This window comes from Prunus mume, linkage group LG4 (genome assembly GCF_029339155.1).
Source record: "Prunus mume cultivar Tortuosa linkage group LG4, ASM2933915v1, whole genome shotgun sequence".
NCBI classification, from domain to species: Eukaryota; Viridiplantae; Streptophyta; class Magnoliopsida; order Rosales; family Rosaceae; genus Prunus; species Prunus mume.
In genome coordinates, this window is record NC_142701.1 from 25,023,673 (window position 1) to 25,043,740 (window position 20,068).

The 20,068-nt window shown below is 35.4% G+C and overlaps 3 protein-coding genes across 6 annotated transcripts; 1 reads left to right on the forward strand and 2 right to left on the reverse strand.

The window, feature by feature from the left end:
• Positions 1-1,905: 1,905 nt before the first annotated feature.
• LOC103328939 (uncharacterized) lies at positions 1,906-4,563 on the forward strand. Of its 2 annotated transcripts, none has more exons than XM_089051061.1 (8): positions 1,906-2,443; positions 2,572-2,660; positions 2,762-2,900; positions 3,275-3,349; positions 3,492-3,613; positions 3,693-3,768; positions 3,938-3,997; positions 4,119-4,563. In XM_089051061.1, the coding sequence occupies exons 1-8, from the start codon at positions 2,333-2,335 to the stop codon at positions 4,206-4,208; spliced, it is 762 nt and encodes a 253-aa protein (XP_088907187.1). In that variant the 5' UTR covers positions 1,906-2,332; the 3' UTR covers positions 4,209-4,563. The 2 variants fall into 2 exon arrangements, with proteins under 2 accessions (XP_088907187.1, XP_008229584.1); XM_008231362.2 differs by having other exon boundaries at positions 1,911-2,443; positions 4,175-4,563.
• Positions 4,564-4,976: 413 nt separating this feature from the next.
• LOC103328941 (uncharacterized) lies at positions 4,977-7,448 on the reverse strand. Of its 3 annotated transcripts, none has more exons than XM_016793853.2 (5): positions 7,187-7,448; positions 6,951-7,027; positions 5,963-6,051; positions 5,537-5,705; positions 4,977-5,365 (listed from the first exon to the last, which is right to left on the reverse strand). In XM_016793853.2, the coding sequence occupies exons 1-5, from the start codon at positions 7,320-7,322 to the stop codon at positions 5,114-5,116; spliced, it is 723 nt and encodes a 240-aa protein (XP_016649339.2). In that variant the 5' UTR covers positions 7,323-7,448; the 3' UTR covers positions 4,977-5,113. The 3 variants fall into 3 exon arrangements, with proteins under 3 accessions (XP_016649339.2, XP_008229586.2, XP_016649338.2); XM_008231364.3 differs by having other exon boundaries at positions 5,585-5,708; XM_016793852.2 differs by having other exon boundaries at positions 5,537-5,708; positions 7,187-7,436.
• Positions 7,449-13,274: 5,826 nt separating this feature from the next.
• Positions 13,275-15,940, reverse strand: LOC103328937 (phytoene synthase 2, chloroplastic-like). The gene is made up of 5 exons (XM_008231359.3): positions 15,396-15,940; positions 14,743-14,793; positions 14,266-14,438; positions 13,933-14,168; positions 13,275-13,827 (listed from the first exon to the last, which is right to left on the reverse strand). Exons 1-5 carry the CDS (start codon positions 15,754-15,756, stop codon positions 13,455-13,457), a joined length of 1,194 nt encoding a protein of 397 aa, XP_008229581.2. The 5' UTR covers positions 15,757-15,940; the 3' UTR covers positions 13,275-13,454.
• Between the last annotated feature and the right edge of the window lie 4,128 nt (positions 15,941-20,068).

Sequence of the window (20,068 nt, forward strand, 5' to 3'; positions counted from 1 at the left end):
TTACATCAGTTCGATGTTAAAAATGCATTCTTACATGGAGAATTGGAAGAATAGGTATACATGGATCTACCACCAGGATGTAATTTAGCTCTTGACAAGAAAAATCAAGTTTGCAAGCTCGAAAAGTCATTATATAGGTTAAAACAATCTCCAGGGGCATGGTTTGACAGATTTTTTAAGTCCATAAAGAATTTTGGATACACTCAAAGTAATTGAGACCACACCTTATTCTTAAAGGGTGATGGAGGAAAAATCACTGCATTAATTGTTTATGTGGATGACATGGTCGTAATTGGGAACAACACAGGAAAGCAACAGAAGCTACAAAAGTATTTGTTTCAGGAATTTGAGATGAAGGATTTAGGTGCTCTGAAATACTTCCTCGGAATTGAAGTAGCAAGGTCAAAAAATGATATATTTCTATCTCAAATGAAGTATGTGATAGATCTACTCAATGAAATAGGAATGCTTAGATGTAAGCCTGCTAACACACCCATTAAGATGAATCACAAGTTGTTTGAAGACATAGACCGGTTGCCAACCAATAAGGAACAATACCGGCACCTTGTTAGAAGGTTGATATATTTGGCACACACAAGACCAAATATTGCATATGCTGTGAGTGTGGTTAGTATGTTTATGCATTCACCCAGTATTTCTCATATGAATGCTTTTGATCAGATTTTAAGATACTTAAAGTCAGACCCTGGAAAGGGATTAATGTTCTCAAAGAATGAAAATATTGAAGTTGTTGGATATACATATGCTGATTGGGCTGATTCCATTACAGATAAATACTCTATATTGAGTTACTTTACATTTGTTGAAGGTAACGTAGTCACTTGGCAGAGTAAAAAACAAAATGTGGTTGCTTGGCCTAGTGCAGAAGCAGAGTATCGAGGAATGGCTCAAGGAGTTTGTGAATTATTATGCATCAGAGGACTCTTGACATAATTTGGTTTTAAACTAGAGAAGCCAATAAAGTTACATTGTGATAACAAGTCAGCTATCAATATTGCTCATAATCCAGTTCAACATGATCGAACTAAATATGTTGAGGTGGATAGACATTTCATCAAAGAAAAAATTAAGAACAAGATCATCTGTCTACCCTTTATAAAATTAGAAGATCAATTATCAAATGTCTTAACAAAAGCTGTATGTGGATGAGTGTTTTATGACTCACTTACCAAGTTGGGCATTGATGACGTATATGCACCAACTTGAGAATGAGTATTGACGTGAGTTAATCTACTAAATCAATGAGATTTATTTCTTAAGTTAATTAGGTAATTTACTTTCTTATTTTATACAATTTACACATCTTTGTATAATTAGGAGAATATTTCCTAATTAATTACTGTATCTATTTCTTTTTAAAAACACCCTTGTAAACTCCTATATATATCATTATGGAGAAGAATATAATTAACCTAAAATATTCAAATCATATTCATATTTTAGCAGCTAAGCCTAGTCGTCTATGATCATGCAGACAAATATCTGAAAGTAGCTTCTTCTTATTGAACCATCTTACGCACATCTATAGTTAGAAATTGCTTATTTCTGCGTTAACGATTGAAGGCTCACAAGAATAAATGTATCTTTAACAATTGATCTCACATTAATCAATAGTTGATAATTATTCATTAATGTAAACCAATGATGGAAGCAAACTTATTATATTGTCCACGTGGACAAATAATAAGGATGGATCCACGTGAGCAAAGTGTGGTAGACCATTTTAGAAAAGACTCATCAACTGCAATGAAGGGCCCATCAATTTCCCCCAAATAATTTCTTTTTATATAAAAAAGAAAAACTTTTTTTTATATTTTTGGTTGGATGAAAAGAAAAACTTTTCATTAAAAAAACGAAAAGAAAAACGTCGAATATTTATTGTTCATTGTTCTTTTCTTTGGGTTCTGGAAGTTTCGCATGATAAGTTGCGTTGCCTTGCGCAACGATTCATCAGCTTGCTTGGGCCTGAAGCCTAATTGGGTCGTCCCGTCTTTTACTTGCCACTGGTTTCTCGCATTTTCTGTCACCCTTCTTTCTGGCTCTGCTCCAAAGCCTCGAACAAACCAAAACGCCTAAAACCACCCTCCCTCTCTTCTTATCTCTCTCCATTTTTACCTTCAACTTTCTCCTACACACACCTTTCTCTCCAAAACTCGTCGACCCTTTTCAATTCTCTCTCAGAAATTATCAATTTTTCATCGACTTTTTATAGTAAAGGTGACGTTTTTGCTGATTGATGCTCGGAATTCGTCCTCCATATCAATTTCAGAGCGTTAGAGCTTTTGGGTTGCTGTGATTTTGGTGTTTCTGAATGGCAATCCAATCCTACGAATCCTACGACATGTTGCTTAAGCAATTCCTACTCCCGCACCCTTTTGTCCCATACATATCTATGCTTGTGGGTATGTTCGCCTGCAAATTGGTATGGCGTGGCTCTCTCTCTCTCTCTGTCTTTCTTGCCCTTTTACTAATATATACCTTTGAAGCATATATTGTATAAAGATAGTATCTTTCTCGTCAATTCCTTTATTATTATTATTATTTTCAAAGGTTTATGATCTCAACCACTTGCTAAGTGCTGCTTACTTTAAGAGCTATTCCAACCTTTCAAAGATGCAACGCATTGAGTGGAATAATCGGTGATTTTTCAGCCTCTTCTTAATTACTTGTTCTTTCTTGTTCCGTTTTGTTCATTCACTCAAACCCATATGTTTTGTGTTCTGTTAACTTGTTTATACAGGGCAATCTCAACTGTCCATGCCCTTTTTATCACAGCTATGTCATTGTACTTGGTGTTTTGGTCAGATCTTTATTCTGACCAACAGCTCAACGCTTTTGTTACGTTGCAGAGCTCCCCGCTGTCTACATTTGCCTTGGGGGTAATGATGTTTCCCATTCCCTTTGTTTCAGACTCATTTCAAATTCTTGTATCTGCTCTGTTTTAAGGTGTTATTGACTTCTGGACATCTGCATGTTGAAGCTTGAATATGATACTAGGTTTCTATATTTCATGTTTAAGCTTGATTATGCTTTAAATAGGGGATCTTCTTGCATGTGTAAATTTCCAAGTAATATTCAACTAAATAGATATGACTAGCAAATCAGTAAGTAAATGCATTCTCATCTTCAAGTCATGATATAAATTGGAGTCAATCATATGAGTAGTAATGTAGACATTAGAGAAGCCAACAATAGGAGTGATGCATAATGCTAACGGATGATACGGTACCTTTTGCTGGTGTCATTTTAGCAGGTCTCAGTTGGGTACTTTCTATCTGACCTTGGGATGATCTTTTGGTTTTACCCTGCTCTTGGTGGACTGGAGTATGTAAGTGCATACTGTTTTGAATTGTTTGTTATTGGGCTGAATTTTGTTATCCGTGTTGCGCAAGCCTAGGTGGAAGTTGTAGTATATGAAGTGAATAACATTGATATTGGTCAAATTAACTGTGATCATGTTAATCTTTTAGGTGGTTCATCATCTTCTTTCTGTAGCATCAGTAGCATATGCCATGTTGACTGGGGAGGGACAGCTTTATACCTACATGGTTCTTATCTCTGAGACAACCACCCCTGGTATCAACTTGAGATGGTATTCATCTCTTACTAAAATGCCTTTCTAAAATCTATGATTCTGTTCATTATTGTTGATGAATAGTGGTCTTGTGAAGGTATCTTGACACGACTGGAATGAAGGGGTCTAGAACATATTTGATTAATGGGGTTGTAATTTTCATTGCTTGGTTGGTGAGTCAAATCTATTCGCAATTTTTGCACAAATTTAAATCTTTTCCTTTTCTCTAATTTTATTTTCTGCGTTACTTTTACTAAGGGAAGAGTCGTTTGACAAAATCTTTCTAGATTCAACTTTTCTTCTACCATTGATATTATACATGCTTTTTATTATTCTGTGCAGGTTGCCAGAATACTCCTGTTCATGTATCTGTTCTACCATCTGTACTTGCACTATCAACAGGTAACTTCCACACCTGCAAGAACTTCATTTGATTAAATTCTGAGGTGCTGTGGAGCTGGTATGCTGACCAGCCTGATCGATAATATCTATGTCTTAATTTTCAAATTGATTATTTTATTAGCTGGCGAGACACAGCAAGAAACAAGTATATTCAGCCTACATGTGCTTGCTTAACAGGTTAAGCAAATGCACATCATTGGGAAATTTTTAGCTTTCGGAGTGCCACCAATCCTAGCGGTCATGAATGTGATGTGGTTTGGCAAGATTTTCAAGGGCTTGAAGAAGACATTAGCAAAGAGTCAGTGAAATACATTGCCTTAAGAAGTGACTGAAGATTTATGCCTATCTATGGTTATCTGGATGTACGATATGTCCTCTCTTGTTCTTGTACACCCCCGTCTTAGCGTAAATGGTATACGGAATAGATCAATATGCTGAGCGCACGACATGGTTTCTGATGCAGTGCGAATCTAAAGATATAGTAGATGTTCAGGAACCGTTTCTTGTGATTTTAGAACACAGCTGAGCAATAGTAATATTAACTGGGTTCTTGATCCTGAGTCAAATCAATTTCTTTGTTGATCTTACTTCTGTGCTTGGGATGGAACTGAAATTATTTTTTTTTATTTTTTTATTTTTTTATCTCAGCATTTTGAGCCGGCAAGCGGCAAGCACTTGTGTTCTTCCCACCGCCTTACCAGTCATGTACAGTGGAGCCTTCATGTAATGTGCTGGTAAAGAAGTGGCGGTGTTATTTCTGGAGCCATATATGTATATAGTTCCTGTTTCAGCTTAGAAAATATGTATAGTTTTATAAGTAGGGAAACACTTGCTCTCACTAAATATTGTATAACAATTGTGTATCCCTGTAAATAAATAAATAAAAACCAATAGCAACAGAACAATGACGTTCAAGAAACATGATATACATTTGTCCTTGAAGCATTTGGTCAAAGTCATTTTATCATAATGTGCAAGATTGAGCCCAAAATTGAACATCTATAATGTTCGTATTTGATTGATATTAATTATGTTTTTGTACAGTGGACCAATTTTTAATAATGAAAACAAGGATTTATACTTATAATTCTAATCCTACAGTGGAAGAAACAATGTTCAAATGGTTAAGTCCAAGTTTATATCATTGCTTCCAACCTCTTGGAAATCCTGAATGTTACTGAAATTTCCAGTTGAGCTGGACTGAGAAGTATTGTGTTCATCAGCAGAAGGCCACAACTCGCTTTCTTTTTGGAACTGCGCCATGGTAGTAACAGTCGGATTAAATGATAATGAGAGCTCACAAAATCCATATAGTTGACAAGTTTCTTCATCCATAGACAATCTGCTGAGTTCTGGGGTATGAGCATTCTGTAAAGAAAATGTGAGTTATTAATTACTTGATCTGTAAGCAATAAATGTATAACGGGGGAACTTAAAGTTGTGAATGCAACAGGTGAATTTTGTAACACAACCTTGTACCCCCCAAAAAGAAAAAGTTTAATTATTAGGACATATCAGTTGCAGACCACGACAGATCACCTTCTTAAAACTGGTTTGGTGCAAATGATACTTCTGTGCTTGAAGTACCTGATTTTGTTGCTTGCCTGCTGCTGCTTCCTCTTTTGTTAATATACGTCCTTTTGTTTCCTCATCCGTTTCAGAAAACATTACATGTTGCTCATATCTTAAATAATAATTTTCTGATGGTCTACTGCAGAGGGGGAGAGAGAGAGAGAGAGAGAGAGAGAGAGAGAGAGAGAGGAAAAACAAAACAGAGACGTTTTCATTGATTAACCTTGAAAAATTAAAGCTAGAGAATACACGGTGCTTTGTTATGCTTCTAATCTTTTGATTTCTTTCTTGCGAAAAGAGAGATCATATAAAAGACCAAATAAATAAATAAAGAAGAGAGATCATATAAATATATATATATATATATATATGGAGAAGACATTACTGCCTTACCTTTGAGTTTGAGTTTGAGGTGAGAAAATGGAGAAGACATTACTGCTATGATCTTGAGAATATGCATTATCATTCACGCCCCTGTACATCTAACATTCAATCCAGAAATCTACTTCATTACTCAAACCACAGAAGGACTGACTCACTACGTATTAAATACAGCATGTTTTTGGTATGTATATGTACCATTTGCAGTTTATAATTATCATCTACATGGTCAAAATTAGAGTGATGAAATGAAGAGAAATACGTTTTAAGACCACAATGAGCCGTTCGATCATACTTTTAGTCGTCAAAACCCTAAATTATGTATAGATGTGTAAACTTAAAGGGCAGCCAGCTTTGTCATTAGGTTAATAATTAAGAGAGGATTAGGTTAGCTAGGAGATAGGCTGCGCTGTCCGTCGTGCCTAATTAAGATTAGGTAAATTTCATGAGGATCAGGTTAGGGGCTAAGCCACCAGTTTAGGAAACAAATTTACTACAACAAAAGTGGAACTATCCCAAAAGTCATCATAAAGGACTGCTTTAATAAATTAGCACCAGCTGATCATAATTGGAATGAATTAGCACCAGCTACTCTTTTAAAATAATGTACACATATTACTTTTCAATAATGGCAACGGCCTTATAAGCCAATTTGATCTGATCATATTGATGTCTATCTGTTTCGTGGGAACAAGACAAAGTTCTAAAGTACAAACAAAAAGAAAACCAGAAAGGAAATCATAGGCTATGATTAGAGAATGAAAAATAAAAGATTGAGGGATGAAATTGAATATATGCTAATAATATGCACACCCTAACTTACACTAAATTAGGTCAAAACTCTAAAGTATTCTGTATCTGATTCTGTTTCGTAATTCGGCATCGATCCTAACCATTTCTCTGTTGGTTTATTGGATCTGTTTAGTTAACAAGGATGCTTAAGTAGTGTTTTGTACGGCTTCGATTTTATATATGAAGAACATATATTGAATATAAATACCTGCAGATGGCTTTTGACATGAGAAATTTTCAGTCCCTTCACACTCATCGTCTGCAGAATGCGCTTGGGTGTTGCTTCTGCAAAAATCAAGACATCTATTTCTTTACTACTATGATTTCAAGACACAGCTAGCTTTGTTTTGGTTTGTATATAAATAGTTATAGTGACCTAATTCTCACACATACATATATATATATATATATATGCTAACTGCAGCAACCAATTATTAGACTTACTGTGTTTTCCACCAAGACTTTCAACAGCTTCAACAAACAGTTCATGGAGTTGAGGTGTCCACCGCAGGCGTGGGTGATCAGATTTCTGGTAGTTCCTCACTCCAATTTTCTGATAACTTTTCATTTCTTCGTTCATTTGCGAAAGATATTTGAGGAGCTCTTCACAAGCAAGATGATGAATGATGTATATATGTATATATATATATAGCTACCTTGAATGAGAGTATGAATGCAGCCGCAACCATATGATGCTGATCAGTCTAAGACCATAGACTTTTGATGAGAATATGTACATACTTTTCATCTACCATAATGTATTGTCTTGGTCACCTTTTTTTATTTTTCTCAGATGGAATGTTTTTGTCTGATTAAAATATTCTACTAACTATTGCAAATTTATATATATATGGGTAAAACAAGGCTCCACTTTTAGAAAATGTTGGGGAATGGTAGTGCCTTGGACCTTTTCCTTGTGAAATTAAGCAAATTAAATTCATTAATTATATATATATATATATATGAGCCTATATGAAAATGAATGTTTGAGTGAAATAGATGATCATGCCAAAATGGAATTGTTTACGGAACAGGTCAAAGATGGAAATTAAATGCCTTGGGAGAGCGCTGCAGATCTAGGGAACTGATTGAAACGGCTAGAAAGTCAAAAATAGTGATGTAATAGTACAATTATTTAGGTAGCTAGGTAGACAGCTTTAAGCTTGACACAAAATCATTAAAGTGCGAAATTAATTTTTATTTTCTCTAGTGAAATTTCAGCATTGGAAACATCAATCGAAGTAATTTTGCTAATAATATTAAGAATAGTCGTTTACACGTGCGTGGATGATTACCGATCATCATTGTTCCTTTAGAAATAGTATTTTGTACCTCAAGGACTGAACTTACATGTCAAAGTTTCTAGGAGTTGTTAACTTCCTCAAGGAATTTTGCAGAACAATTCTTCATGCACCTCAAGGAATTTGAGCGCAATGATAAGGACACAAAATTCCTTCATATAATTGAAATACCTACTCTCCAAACCCATGTGCAAAAAACCTAGGACATGCATAGTTGTTTAAAGTTTATGATTTTTGGACGACGAGCCGCAAGATGGCAAAGCAAAGGCAAGTAAGTCAAGGTGTGAATTTAAAAGAAAGCAAAGGCCATCTCTTCTTTCTCCGATCAATAATTTATATACCTATCATGTCAATAAAAGACGGTGCCTACTTTTGGACCCATATGTACTCCATCTTTGTGCTGCCGTGTTCCACACTACAAACCCTAAGAATTCAATGTGCAAGAAATATATATGGAAGAATTAAACCCTAGAATAGAATTTGTTGAAAGTTTGCATGCATGGTAGTTGATTGAAGCTAAAGTCATTCCGCTGCATTCACATCTATCCGTAGTACATTATGAGGCCATGATTCGAGTCCCAATGAGGTCCTATCAGTTGATTATGGATTTTGAATTCATTTTTGGAAGCGACGAAGATAATCTTCAGTAATATTCTAAATGACGATGATGATGCAGACATCACTCTAGGTTTTATCTTAGCTACAGTTTTTCATATCCAGCTCTGCTTCTTTTTTCTTTTTTTTTCAGTCAAATGGAATCTTCAAAAGTTATTGTTCTCTCCTGTCTACCTAGCTAGTTTCTATTCACACTACAATTTGGTCCTCTTTTCAACCGATTAATTGCCATCCTTCAACTTCTTCCTTGTAATCCTTCCCATTAACATCGACTGCAATGCAGAGAATTTTACTTGACTTTTGGGTATGGTTGAACAAAAATAAGACTTCGATGTATACACTGGCGGATCTAGTAAGGCGCAAGGAGGTCCAGCTGCACCTCCCCTCGTCCGAAAAATCATTGTAGGTGCTTCAAATTGCCCCTTTGCTCAAGTGCTGTACAGATTACCTTATTTCCATTTTCAACCATTTTCAACATTTAAGTAAAGTACTTACTTTTATTTATTTTTATATTACTCCATTTACTTAAGTTTACAATGTAAATAAGGAAGTACCCCCCATTTGGATTCAAATAAAAATACTAGAAAATCAAATTCCCACCAAATCAAAATATGAAAATTCGGTTTTAGTGCAAAATATGATTTAGGCTAAAAATGATGGCTCATTAAGTCAATATATACTTCATACTAAAATCCCATAAAATCAAGTTTTCTTATTTGATGTGTAAGGAATAAAAGCCGCCAAAAATTATCTTGAGAAAATGATTATTCCGAAAAACCATTTTTCATACTTAGTCAATATTGCACCTCCGCTAAAAAAAATTTAGGTCCGCCAGTGGATGTATAGAAGATCTTCGGTAATGTTATCGGGCCTTGCGCCTTGGGCCTATTAAGTTTTTGGGGCCTTACTTTTTAAAAGTAGGAATTATTTATCGTTTATTAAGCCATCTCCAACTATGTTTGAGCTCAACTCAAATTTTTATCTTCTAAAATACAACTATTCATGTACCACCGGACTCAAGATGTTTTTTCCTCCAACCATGCAAACTCATAATTTGAGTCCCCAAACTTATTAAATTGGTTAAGAATGGTTAACCTCTTTTTTTTTTTTTTTTTTTGTCGTTACTTTTTCTTGACATTATTTTTGTTTCAACATTCGTGATTTAATCTTCTGAACATTTTAACCTAAAAAAATCCAAAATATTTTATAATTTCATTTAAAAATGTGATTTATCCTTGAAATTTAAAAAAGACTAATCATATTAAGATAAACAACAATTACAAATAAAAATAAACAAAAATTACAAATAAAGATAAATGACAATTACAAATGAAGATAAACTAATAACCACCATGTGGAGGGCTTGGATAACAGTCTCTAGAGTTGTTTTATGGAATGTAGGCGGAACTTGTATTCATCTAGGTCTCCATAATTTCATCTTTCTTATTCCTCCAATATTTCTTCTTTCTTGGAGTTAATTTGCATAGGTCCATGAACATTATCCTTTGTTCATTGGCCTCCTTATCTTGTTGGACTTGATAGACATGTTGAGATTCGGTAAGTTTGTTTTGCTCTTGTAGGAGCTCTAGCTTTTGCCTCATATCCTCCTTTAAATCATTTCCTTGTTGAATCAACTCAAACATCTAGTTTGAACTCATGTTTATGGAACTTTGAATTCATTTCCTTTTTTTTTTTGGCGACCTTCTGTTTATCTCATCCGAGAGGCCTTAGAGTGGGTTGTTGCACATCATCTTCATCTTCCTCCAAATTGACTGTATTGTCACTAATGGAAGAATCTCTGACTATTGGTGTGGGAGATTCTAATAGGTAGTTCTAATTTGGGCAATCTTTTAAGATTTTCCAAGCGTGGTACAATTTGAAAGGCCTTCCATGAGGCTTATTATCATTCAAGAAAAGTTTTTTTGCATGCATGTCCTACGAACGAGTTAAAAGAAGAAAAAAAAGCTAATAATTGAAAATAATTATAATTATAAATTTACTCCCTGAATAAAATGGGTACTCACCACATCATCAAGATTATAGCCATTTGCTTGCCTTGCATTGGCCTTAGTCATACATGTCTTCCAAAGAGAGCATTGTTGGTTGATGATTTTGAATCGATAAGCAATGGCCTATGGAGTTCGACACTCTGGTCCAACCATGCCATGCCCAGATCATTCTCCAAAAAAATTTGGTACACACGAACCCAAAATGTATCGATTACTTGGTTGATGCCAATCACCCATCTTCATATACATAAACCCATCCTTTACATAATGCCTCATCTTCTTCTGATCTCCAATTCACACCTCTTTGGGATTTTGGGGTCATCTTCAACAATAATAGAAAAAGAATGAACAAAATTAACAAATGGAAAAAAGATAATATTGAATTTGGTAGATTATTTAACAAATGGATGGCTATTTATAGAGTTTGTGATGAGTTTTGGGGTTGGATCTAGTTTACAAAAATTAATAATATTATCTTTCAAAATCTCAATTGAATACACCATTTCGACTCATTAACTCACCTTCTCTCAGCACTTAAAATCAATAAAATTGATTATATGGAGAAGCACCTCTAAAGGTGATTTTGGCTTATCCAGAATCACTCTCAAATGAGCCCTTAATCAATTCACATCTTTCATTAGTTAAAATGTTTTTAGATTGATTTGTCAAAGTCTTATCTTGAATCAGCACGTGATAGCAAGAATGATGAAGATTACAAAAGAAAACAATAAACCGTCAATTCTTGTTGATTCTCTAGATGAGAATAACTAAGAACAAAGGGGTTCTATACCTTGTTGTTTCTAGAGGAATACCAAGTTGATAGGAAAATAGAGAGAATTTTCTAAGTTTAATATTCAACGTCAAAAACTCTATTACAATTAGCTATAAGATAGCTTTTATACTTAGGGAAAACAAACCAAACTCCAAACCCTAACTAAAATAGGAAAACAAACTTACTTCCTAAACCAAACTCCAAATTTTAATTGAAATAGGAAAATAAAAATATTTGCCTAAAACATATTTCTAGAACATTAATTATGCATCTTATGTTTGTCAATGTGAAATAGAAAATTATGAGCGATGTGTGCTGCAGCACATACGCATATTTGTATGTATGCACATACATCGGGTCGCTCTCTAGTTCACCCGAGGAGAGCCTTGACGGCTAGGGTTAGGGCTTCCCCGGTTTTCTTTACTCATTCTCTACGTCGTCTCTCCCAGTCTTCTTTTATTGTCTCTTTGGGTTCTTGGTGAATTGGGTATGACATTTTTTTTGCTATTTTGTTCTCCATGGAGTGGCGTTGGCTTCCTTTCTGGGTTCCTAAGGAGCCAATCACTGGTAAGGGGTCTCCATCTTAACGCTATGGAGATGGCCACCGCCTCTTCTACTCAAGGGGATGACAAGTATGCGGCACCAAACAAGAATCAGAAGCATGCGAAAACTGATGTTGGGCATCTGATTGTTAGTGGCATGGATTTTTCTGCTAAGCATAGTTTTTGTATCGAGGATTTTGTTGACAAGGCGAAGAGACCAGCCTCGAGGGGTCTCCAAGATCTCCCTAATAATTCTCCTATGGAATGTTCGTGGGCTTGACAACCGATGAACGTTCCTACTATGAAGATCTTTTTTTGGAATTTTCTTCAGGCTAAAAGGCCAATCTTGGTCTCCCTTACTTGTCAGTTGGGGTTCTGGATCAAGAAAATTGGAGGTAGCGGTTGGTGTTTTGACTGGATCTATTATGATGCTCACAATACATTTTTGACTATGTACGAAGAACTATGATGCTTTCTTTAGATCATAGGAGGCTTTCTTTGACAGTATATGCGTAGTGATGGGATGTGTTTCAACAGTCTTGCGGTTAGGTGATTGGCTGGATATATTCTGATACCCATAGTACGTTTCTGACTCTGTACAAAGAACTATGATGTTTTTTCTAGATCATAGGAGGACTTCTAGATCATGGGATGTTGTTTAAGGGTTTTGTGATTACGTTGGTTTGTTTCGTATAAGTTGTTTGTTGTTTGACTTTCCTACTCCAGGATTTTGTTTTTTTTCATTAACATGTTAGTTCATACTATGTAATATTCCTTTCGGTTTAATGAAATACCATCTTTTCTCAACCAAAAAAAATGCATACATCTGTGTACATGCATTCATATATGTACTAGCTGAAATATAAACACAAGACGGAGACAATCCACTATGCCAAAAAAAAAATAATAATAATAATCACAAACTTTTATTTAATAAACAGATTTCTCAGAGAAATTTTTTTTATGGAACATGACTTTACCAGTGATTGTTCAAAAGTCTAAAGTCAAAAGTATTATATTGAACTTCGCTGAATGAAATAACTACACAAGGGCTGACTGGACAACACAAAAATTCCTTAGTATGTATAAAGCCCACGGCAACCCACTTTTTTTTTTTTTTTTTATAAGCGATAATGGTGAAGGGGAAAATCGAACTTAGGACCTCATATAAAGAGGGTAAATCCTCTTAACCACTTACAATCCCCTTGCAGCAACCTACTCCACATTAAAATATCACACTTCTCTTGAGAATTTTATAGAATAGCATCAGACAAGGGTGAGCAAAGAGCAATGTCAGGTTAAGATCCATTGTATTGATGAAATCATGGTAATGAAAGATTAACAAAATAAAAACTGATTTCAAAATTTACATATTTCAACTTGAGACCCAACTTTAACTTGGCTTTGTCTAATATGGTAGGCTAAGAGTTTAGAAATTGAGACCTCGAAATATTATCTAAGTATATATCTAATTCATCTTGACACCAACTGCTTAGTTAATTTAGAGGGTCCTATAACCGCTCTGCCATATGCCACAGGCAATGATACTAACTTCTTTGCTTTCCCTACATAAGCCCTTTTTGTAAAATTGTCATAACCATTTGCTTCAATAGCATCCAGAATCTGCCTGTACAGCAGCAAAGATGCCCACACTGGCCATCTACTAGCTGAGTTGAGTTCTGAAACACCTTTCTCAGCCTCATCAAAAAACATCCTAGCTCTCTTTATTTGGCCCTTCATGAACATTTTCCACTTGTCAGTCACCTTTCCTTGAAAGATGTCATCGTCTGATAGGCCGGCTTGGGCAAGCTCATCTTGTGGGAGATACACTCTTCCTCTCCTGGCACTACAATGATCAATCAATTCAAAGAGTAAGATTTACAAGCTCATAAAAGAATGACCAAATTATTTTGTATGTGACAAAACGAAGACACATAAAGAAGAAGCTTACTCTTCTCCAACATCTCTGAGTATATTAGTGAGCTGATTAGCTATTCCAAGGGCCAATGCAGCATTGTAAACAGTCTCTGTTGAAGCCTTTGATTCTGGGCTTATCCCCATTACCGGAACACTCATTAGGCCTACGGTCCCAGCAACATAGTAGCAGTAGAGGTAAAGTTCATCAAAGTTCTGGTATCTTGATTTTATTAAGTCTAATCTCATTCCTTCTACCATGTCTTTGAAGGGCTGTAGAAAGAGAAAATTGGTATGGTAAATCATTGAGTAATTCTAATAGATAAAAGAAAAAATTTAGCTCTGATTTTGGACTTGTGGTAGTTAGTACCTGTATATCAACAGGGTACTTGGAGACTGTATCAGATAGAGCAGCATCATACATATCATACGGACGACCTTTGAAAAGATCCGTTAATCTTTTCTCCCATCTGTCAAGAGCTTTGGGTGTGATGTATGAAGCATTTGGTCCATCCACTAGCTCATCTGTCCTTCTGCACCACACTGCAGAAAAAGAAAGCAATTCTTCATTTAAAAACTGTGCACAACATTGTTTCCTCGTTTGCAAGCTTTAAAAAGAAGAAGTCAAGTATATTGATGTTAAAGTGCAGAAAAATGATGTTTTCTTCAGAAGGGCCATGAAGGTCTCAATTGCTCCCTCAGTTGTAAAGGAGCAAAGATACTTAAAGACCATGTATAAGTCAGATTTAAATTGACTATACAGCAATACTAAGCACAAATTGTGTAATGAACCACAAAAATTACAAGAGAAATAGAATGGGTTTCGAATAAGAATCATTATACGAACCATAAATTGCCCAAACAGCTCGTCGCCGCTCTGGTGTCATGAGTAACGTGCCTGAAAATCACAGAAAGAAACTGATAAGGACATTGCCTTGGAAATTAGTAAGTATCAACATCAAGTTGTAAACTGCATAAATTTTCCCTCCTGCAATAATATGGAATCTGAAGAAGCACATCCTATCTTTAAAGTTTTGATAGTTTAGAATCTAAATCTTCATTACACTACCATAATACTTATTTCTATATAAGAGACTAATAACCATTAAGATCCTATCCAAAAGAAGGTAAAGAATAGTTTGTATTCAATGACTATTGGGAATCAAGTTCAACTGCTGTCAAATTTCCAAAAGTTCTTCTCATTTCTCCACTTTCACGGCAACCAAATAAATTTCCTCTAGTCAATGATAATGTAAAGTAGTTTTTGGATCCCAAGAGCGTGTGAACGTTTTAGAACCAAAAAATTGATACCAAATCTTCATACTACTGCTTGGCAAATAAAAAAAGGAAACAAAATCAAGTGCTGAGTGAGTCCACTAGTATATCCAAGAAAATGAGTGGACCCGATTAAAGAAACAAGAAAAAGAGCAGATAAACAAAGACTAAAACAGAACCAGAGAGAGAGAGAGAGATGAGCTGAAAGCCTGAAACACCTCTTACCCAAGTAAAACGTCTTGGCATATTCAGCACAGACCTCACCACATCGATCATAAGCCTGATTCAACAAATCCCAATTGCTCAGACCATCAGTTTCAATCCGTTCATCCAAGTCCAAAGCTCTCTCCTTGACCCTGCTCTGTTCTCTAACCAAAGCAGCCTGCTTGAGCACCACTTCATAGACCATTTCTTCTGATGATCTTATGGGGTGCGCAACTGCACCTGAGTAAGCTGAAACCCCAGTTGAAAAAGTCAGCCTAGAGCACAGTTTTGATCTCCTTGGGCTACCAATTCTGGGCATTAGACTCAGCAGAGAGTTGGCATTCTCTTTGGGACTAACCACCCAAAGAAGAACACCTGACATCTCAGAAGAAAGGCAAGACTGAGAAAACCCAATTGATCTCTTGCTGTTATCTTGCTTTTTGGGTTCAGCTTTTTTAATGTAAGGCTGTAAGCTGTGAGGCTGAGGCGCTCTTATGGAGAGATTGGAGGGTAAGGCAAGGTTTTGAAAGGGTGGTTGGCAAATGGGTGTCCAGTAGTTTTTTGAGTCTATTGCAATATAAAAAAGCTCCCCTCTTTATATTGCTTCCAAAGGTTAATAACGATGTGTGCATGTTACAGAGGAGATAGAGAAGCCAAATTCAAGGAATATGCTTTGCTATTGCATAGCTGGTGATACATGAAAATATGTGGACAGCGTTTAAAAGACCAGTGTAATTTTTTTTTTCTCTCTCTTCTGAATAGGGTTAGTCTCACTCACCGGCATGGACGAACATGAGTCATCGATCTGTATGAATCACACATCAATCAATGATTCCAAATAACCGCATGAGAAACTAATGCTAACACCGCCTTTTTATTTTTGTTTTTGTACTTGACTCATGAATATTCTTTTTCACTTATTATAAAATTGAGAGAACTATTTACTCGAGAGACAATTTTAATTTTTAAGTATTACTAAGTGCTTACTGCTATAGATAGTTGGATTTAGCTCAACGATTTAATTAGGGATTCAATCCAACCATAATTATGGATTACACAAATTTTATTGCTCGCTTGAGCAGCTTCGATAAAATAGACATACATTTGATTTTTTTTCCGCCCTTATAAATAGAATTGAGCTTGAAACTCACTCGTAACTCAAAAAAAAAACATGCTCCTTGTGTGTAAATTCATCATACATATAAATTGTGCAAGGATTTCAATTAAATATAAGTTAACCAAATGTCTACTCATTAGCTAGAGGTGTTATAGTTGATTTTATTCGAAAAGTATTTCGTCTTATTTACAGTTAAACTATATGTCCATACTTGGTCTCAATAGTTGACCCAAAAAAAAAAAAACTTGGTCTCAATATAAAATGCATTAATATATTGAAGTTATAATAGCTCCACACGTAAGAAGTAGGAACCAGTCAAGAAAGGCCTGTGGGATTCTGAATGAAGCTGAGATTGCATTTTATATTCAAGTCTTTGTCTTTGGGAAGTGACAGGTACCAACAAGGTTATTGCAATTTTACAAGAGAAAAAAGTGGGTGTGGTGTGGATGAAATTGTTTTACATCGTCTCTTGATTGTAGGGTACTGTGACTGATGAGAATGGCTTCACCTTCAGCCTAAGTTGGGAGAGAAACTTCCCTACCCGGTGTTACTGCCTCCACTTCTTATCGCTCTCCTCATGCGATACCGATATCGGGTAGGGAAGTATACTTTTTACTAGCTGGGGTAAGGATCCTTAACAGTTTTCGTATAGCGCTTAATGATTCATGAATGAAATGCATGTGAGTGAAGTGATGTATCATTGTATTTGTGTGTATTTAAGTGTCCTGTCTTGTGGACTACTCCCCATTCCCGCCGCTCTCCACTAATTTAAGCATTTGGCCCTAGTGATTGAAACCTAAGTTTTGGTTTTCACCAAAAAAATAAAGAAACCTAAGTTTTGGATGCCCATATATAGTCTAGAGTTGGTTAGATTTTAGTCCCCTTTCGGTGTGATAAGAGTGAACTAACCCTATGAAGGAAGACATGATGTGATGGTCCAGCTAATTTCCTTGACCATTAAAGCAAATTTAATCTTCTTCCCTCTTTTTTTGTCAGGCAATTCGATCTTAATACCCAAGTGACTTCAATCTGATTTGGTCTTCAAATAACTTTCGCCACTAAAGCAAGAGTTAGGCATCCTAAAACTAATTTATTCCTAAACTCAAATTTCCTTCTTTTAAAAAGTAACTATTTGGATTTTACCTTAACTCAAACCGTTTTTTCCCTCAATCCTTCATACTCAAATTTTAAGTCCGCAACTTTATTAAATTATTTAAGAATTGTTTAAGTCTATTTTTTTTTCATGGATAACTTTTCTTCATTTAGCTTCATAAATTAATTTTTTGAACAATTTGACCTAAAAAAATTGAAATTCCACAAATATAATTTTATTTGAGAAATGGGTGGGTATTTATAAAATTTGGAGTGAGTTTTTGGGTTGAATTTGATTTAGATTAATTTAAAATATTATTTTGACCGTTGGATTTAAATTTCAGCCGTTGATTTTTTTTTTAATGTTAAAATTGCTTGGATTTAATATGGATCGTTGGAATTTAAATAAAAAAAAAATTCCATGACTACTGGCGCACGACAGCTTCTGCAGCAACAACAGCACGACACCCGGCGCCCATTGATTCCTCCTTGCACATGGAATGCATCAGCCTTGAGTGGACTCCAACAAAAAGTTTTCCAGTCCATCTACCTGCATTGGTATTTGGTCCCAAGTTTGAGTTTTCCCAAATTTTGGCCCCTTACTTTTTTGGGAGTTTCACTAAAACACCCAAAATGGGAGCTGAAATTATAAAAAAACTCAACACCCAAAACACTTTATAAACACACCCAAAATCCATCATTACACACACTCAAAACCCATGTATAAACACACCCAAAAAATATACAATTGTTGACTTTGGGGTTGATTTTGGGTGTGTTTCTATGTTTAAATAGTGTTTGAGTTTTTTTATAAATACATGTCTAGGATTGAGTTTATTTATAAATTTGTATACTTTTTTTTGGGTTGAGAGATGAATTAGGCTATAATTTAGGATTATTTGGGTTTGACCTCATGAATTGGAGATGGCCTTAGAGACGGTAAAAGAATAATGCTAGTAGCCAATGAATTCACACCACATATGGTCGACCCCAATGTACCAAAAATAAAAAATAAAAAATGCTAGAAGAATCGTGTTAATCGACCAAACTGACGTAATAATGTATATTAAATATTAATTATTTTTACTAAAATATTAATATTGTCAAATCATTTGATATATATCATTGAACATTACGTGAATGGTAGCGCAAAGTAATGTAGTTGATCGGATGCTTGTAGGTAGGTATGTTGGAGAAGCTGAGACCTGAGAGGAAGATCCTTCCATGATTCCATATGCTTCATCGTTTTGGGTAGCCAGGGTATCTGGACATGTGGTGGTGGTGTAGAAATTCCAAGATGACATTTTGATTTCTTGTTCTCACATGCAAAGGAAATGGAGATGGTTTGGCCTTTCCCATATATAGAGCAGATCTTATCGTAAATATACCACCAACATGGAAAATAATATAATTAATACTCTACACATCATGCATTTTGTATCCCATATAACACATTAAAATGTGTGAATTCAACTTAGAGATATCTTTGAAATTTTCGAGACATCGTTTAGAAAATTGTTTTATATCACGTACGGTAATATTAAGTGGTTGGCATATTGACACATAAAATACTTGTCAACATTGTAAATAATAATAATGAAATCTTTGGTGTACCGCACATTTAATTACTAGCGGATCCACATAACTATTAACGAATGCAATTGTCCTCATTTTTCATTATTGTTACGCATTTGTAATGTTCTTTTGAAAGAATAAGGTGTCCGATAAAATGCCTTAAAGAAGTCGAGCTAAAGTAGGAAGTCGAGGGTAATTGAGCGAAGTGGTGCGTGGGCACACCTCGTCCCGTAACGAAAAATTCCTTAACACACTACTGAATTAGATCATATGTTGATTTATTAGCATATGTTAGTAATAGACAAGGATCATAATAACAATGATGAAAAAGTGTGGACAATAAAAATGATAGTGATAAAATGACTCATAGGTTGTCGATTGTGGATTGTTGTTGTGGCCATGAATCTCCCAACCCCAATCTTTCCGTACACTTTTTAGGTTCTTTTCTGCTGCCATGGAGAATGCCACAAGGCCCACCGCAATTAAGTTCACCACACGCCATGGCCACCATATATATGCGAAGTGATGGGGAGCCAATTTAAGGTGCTTTTGGTAAAAGACAACGACCCACTTGGCTTGGCAAACTTTAATTGTATTTTGTACTAGAAAGAACCCAAGTGTGTGTGTGTGTGTGTGAGACCAAATTTGGTGGCTGTGAATCGATTGGTGTTGCTATCCATCACTTGGGTGTGAGTTGGACACAAACGTCATCTTATTTTGCCTTCTGCCATGTACACTCCCTGGTCACTCATTGTTTTGCCTTTGGCAAAGATTCATTATCTTATGGAAAATGAATTTTGATCTTATGTGTAGTTTTCAAATTTTCCTGTACAATTTCTGCTTTTTAGGTTTAGTCTTTTTGGAATTATCTGTTGCCTCGTAGATGGCACCAAATATTGCCAAATCAATT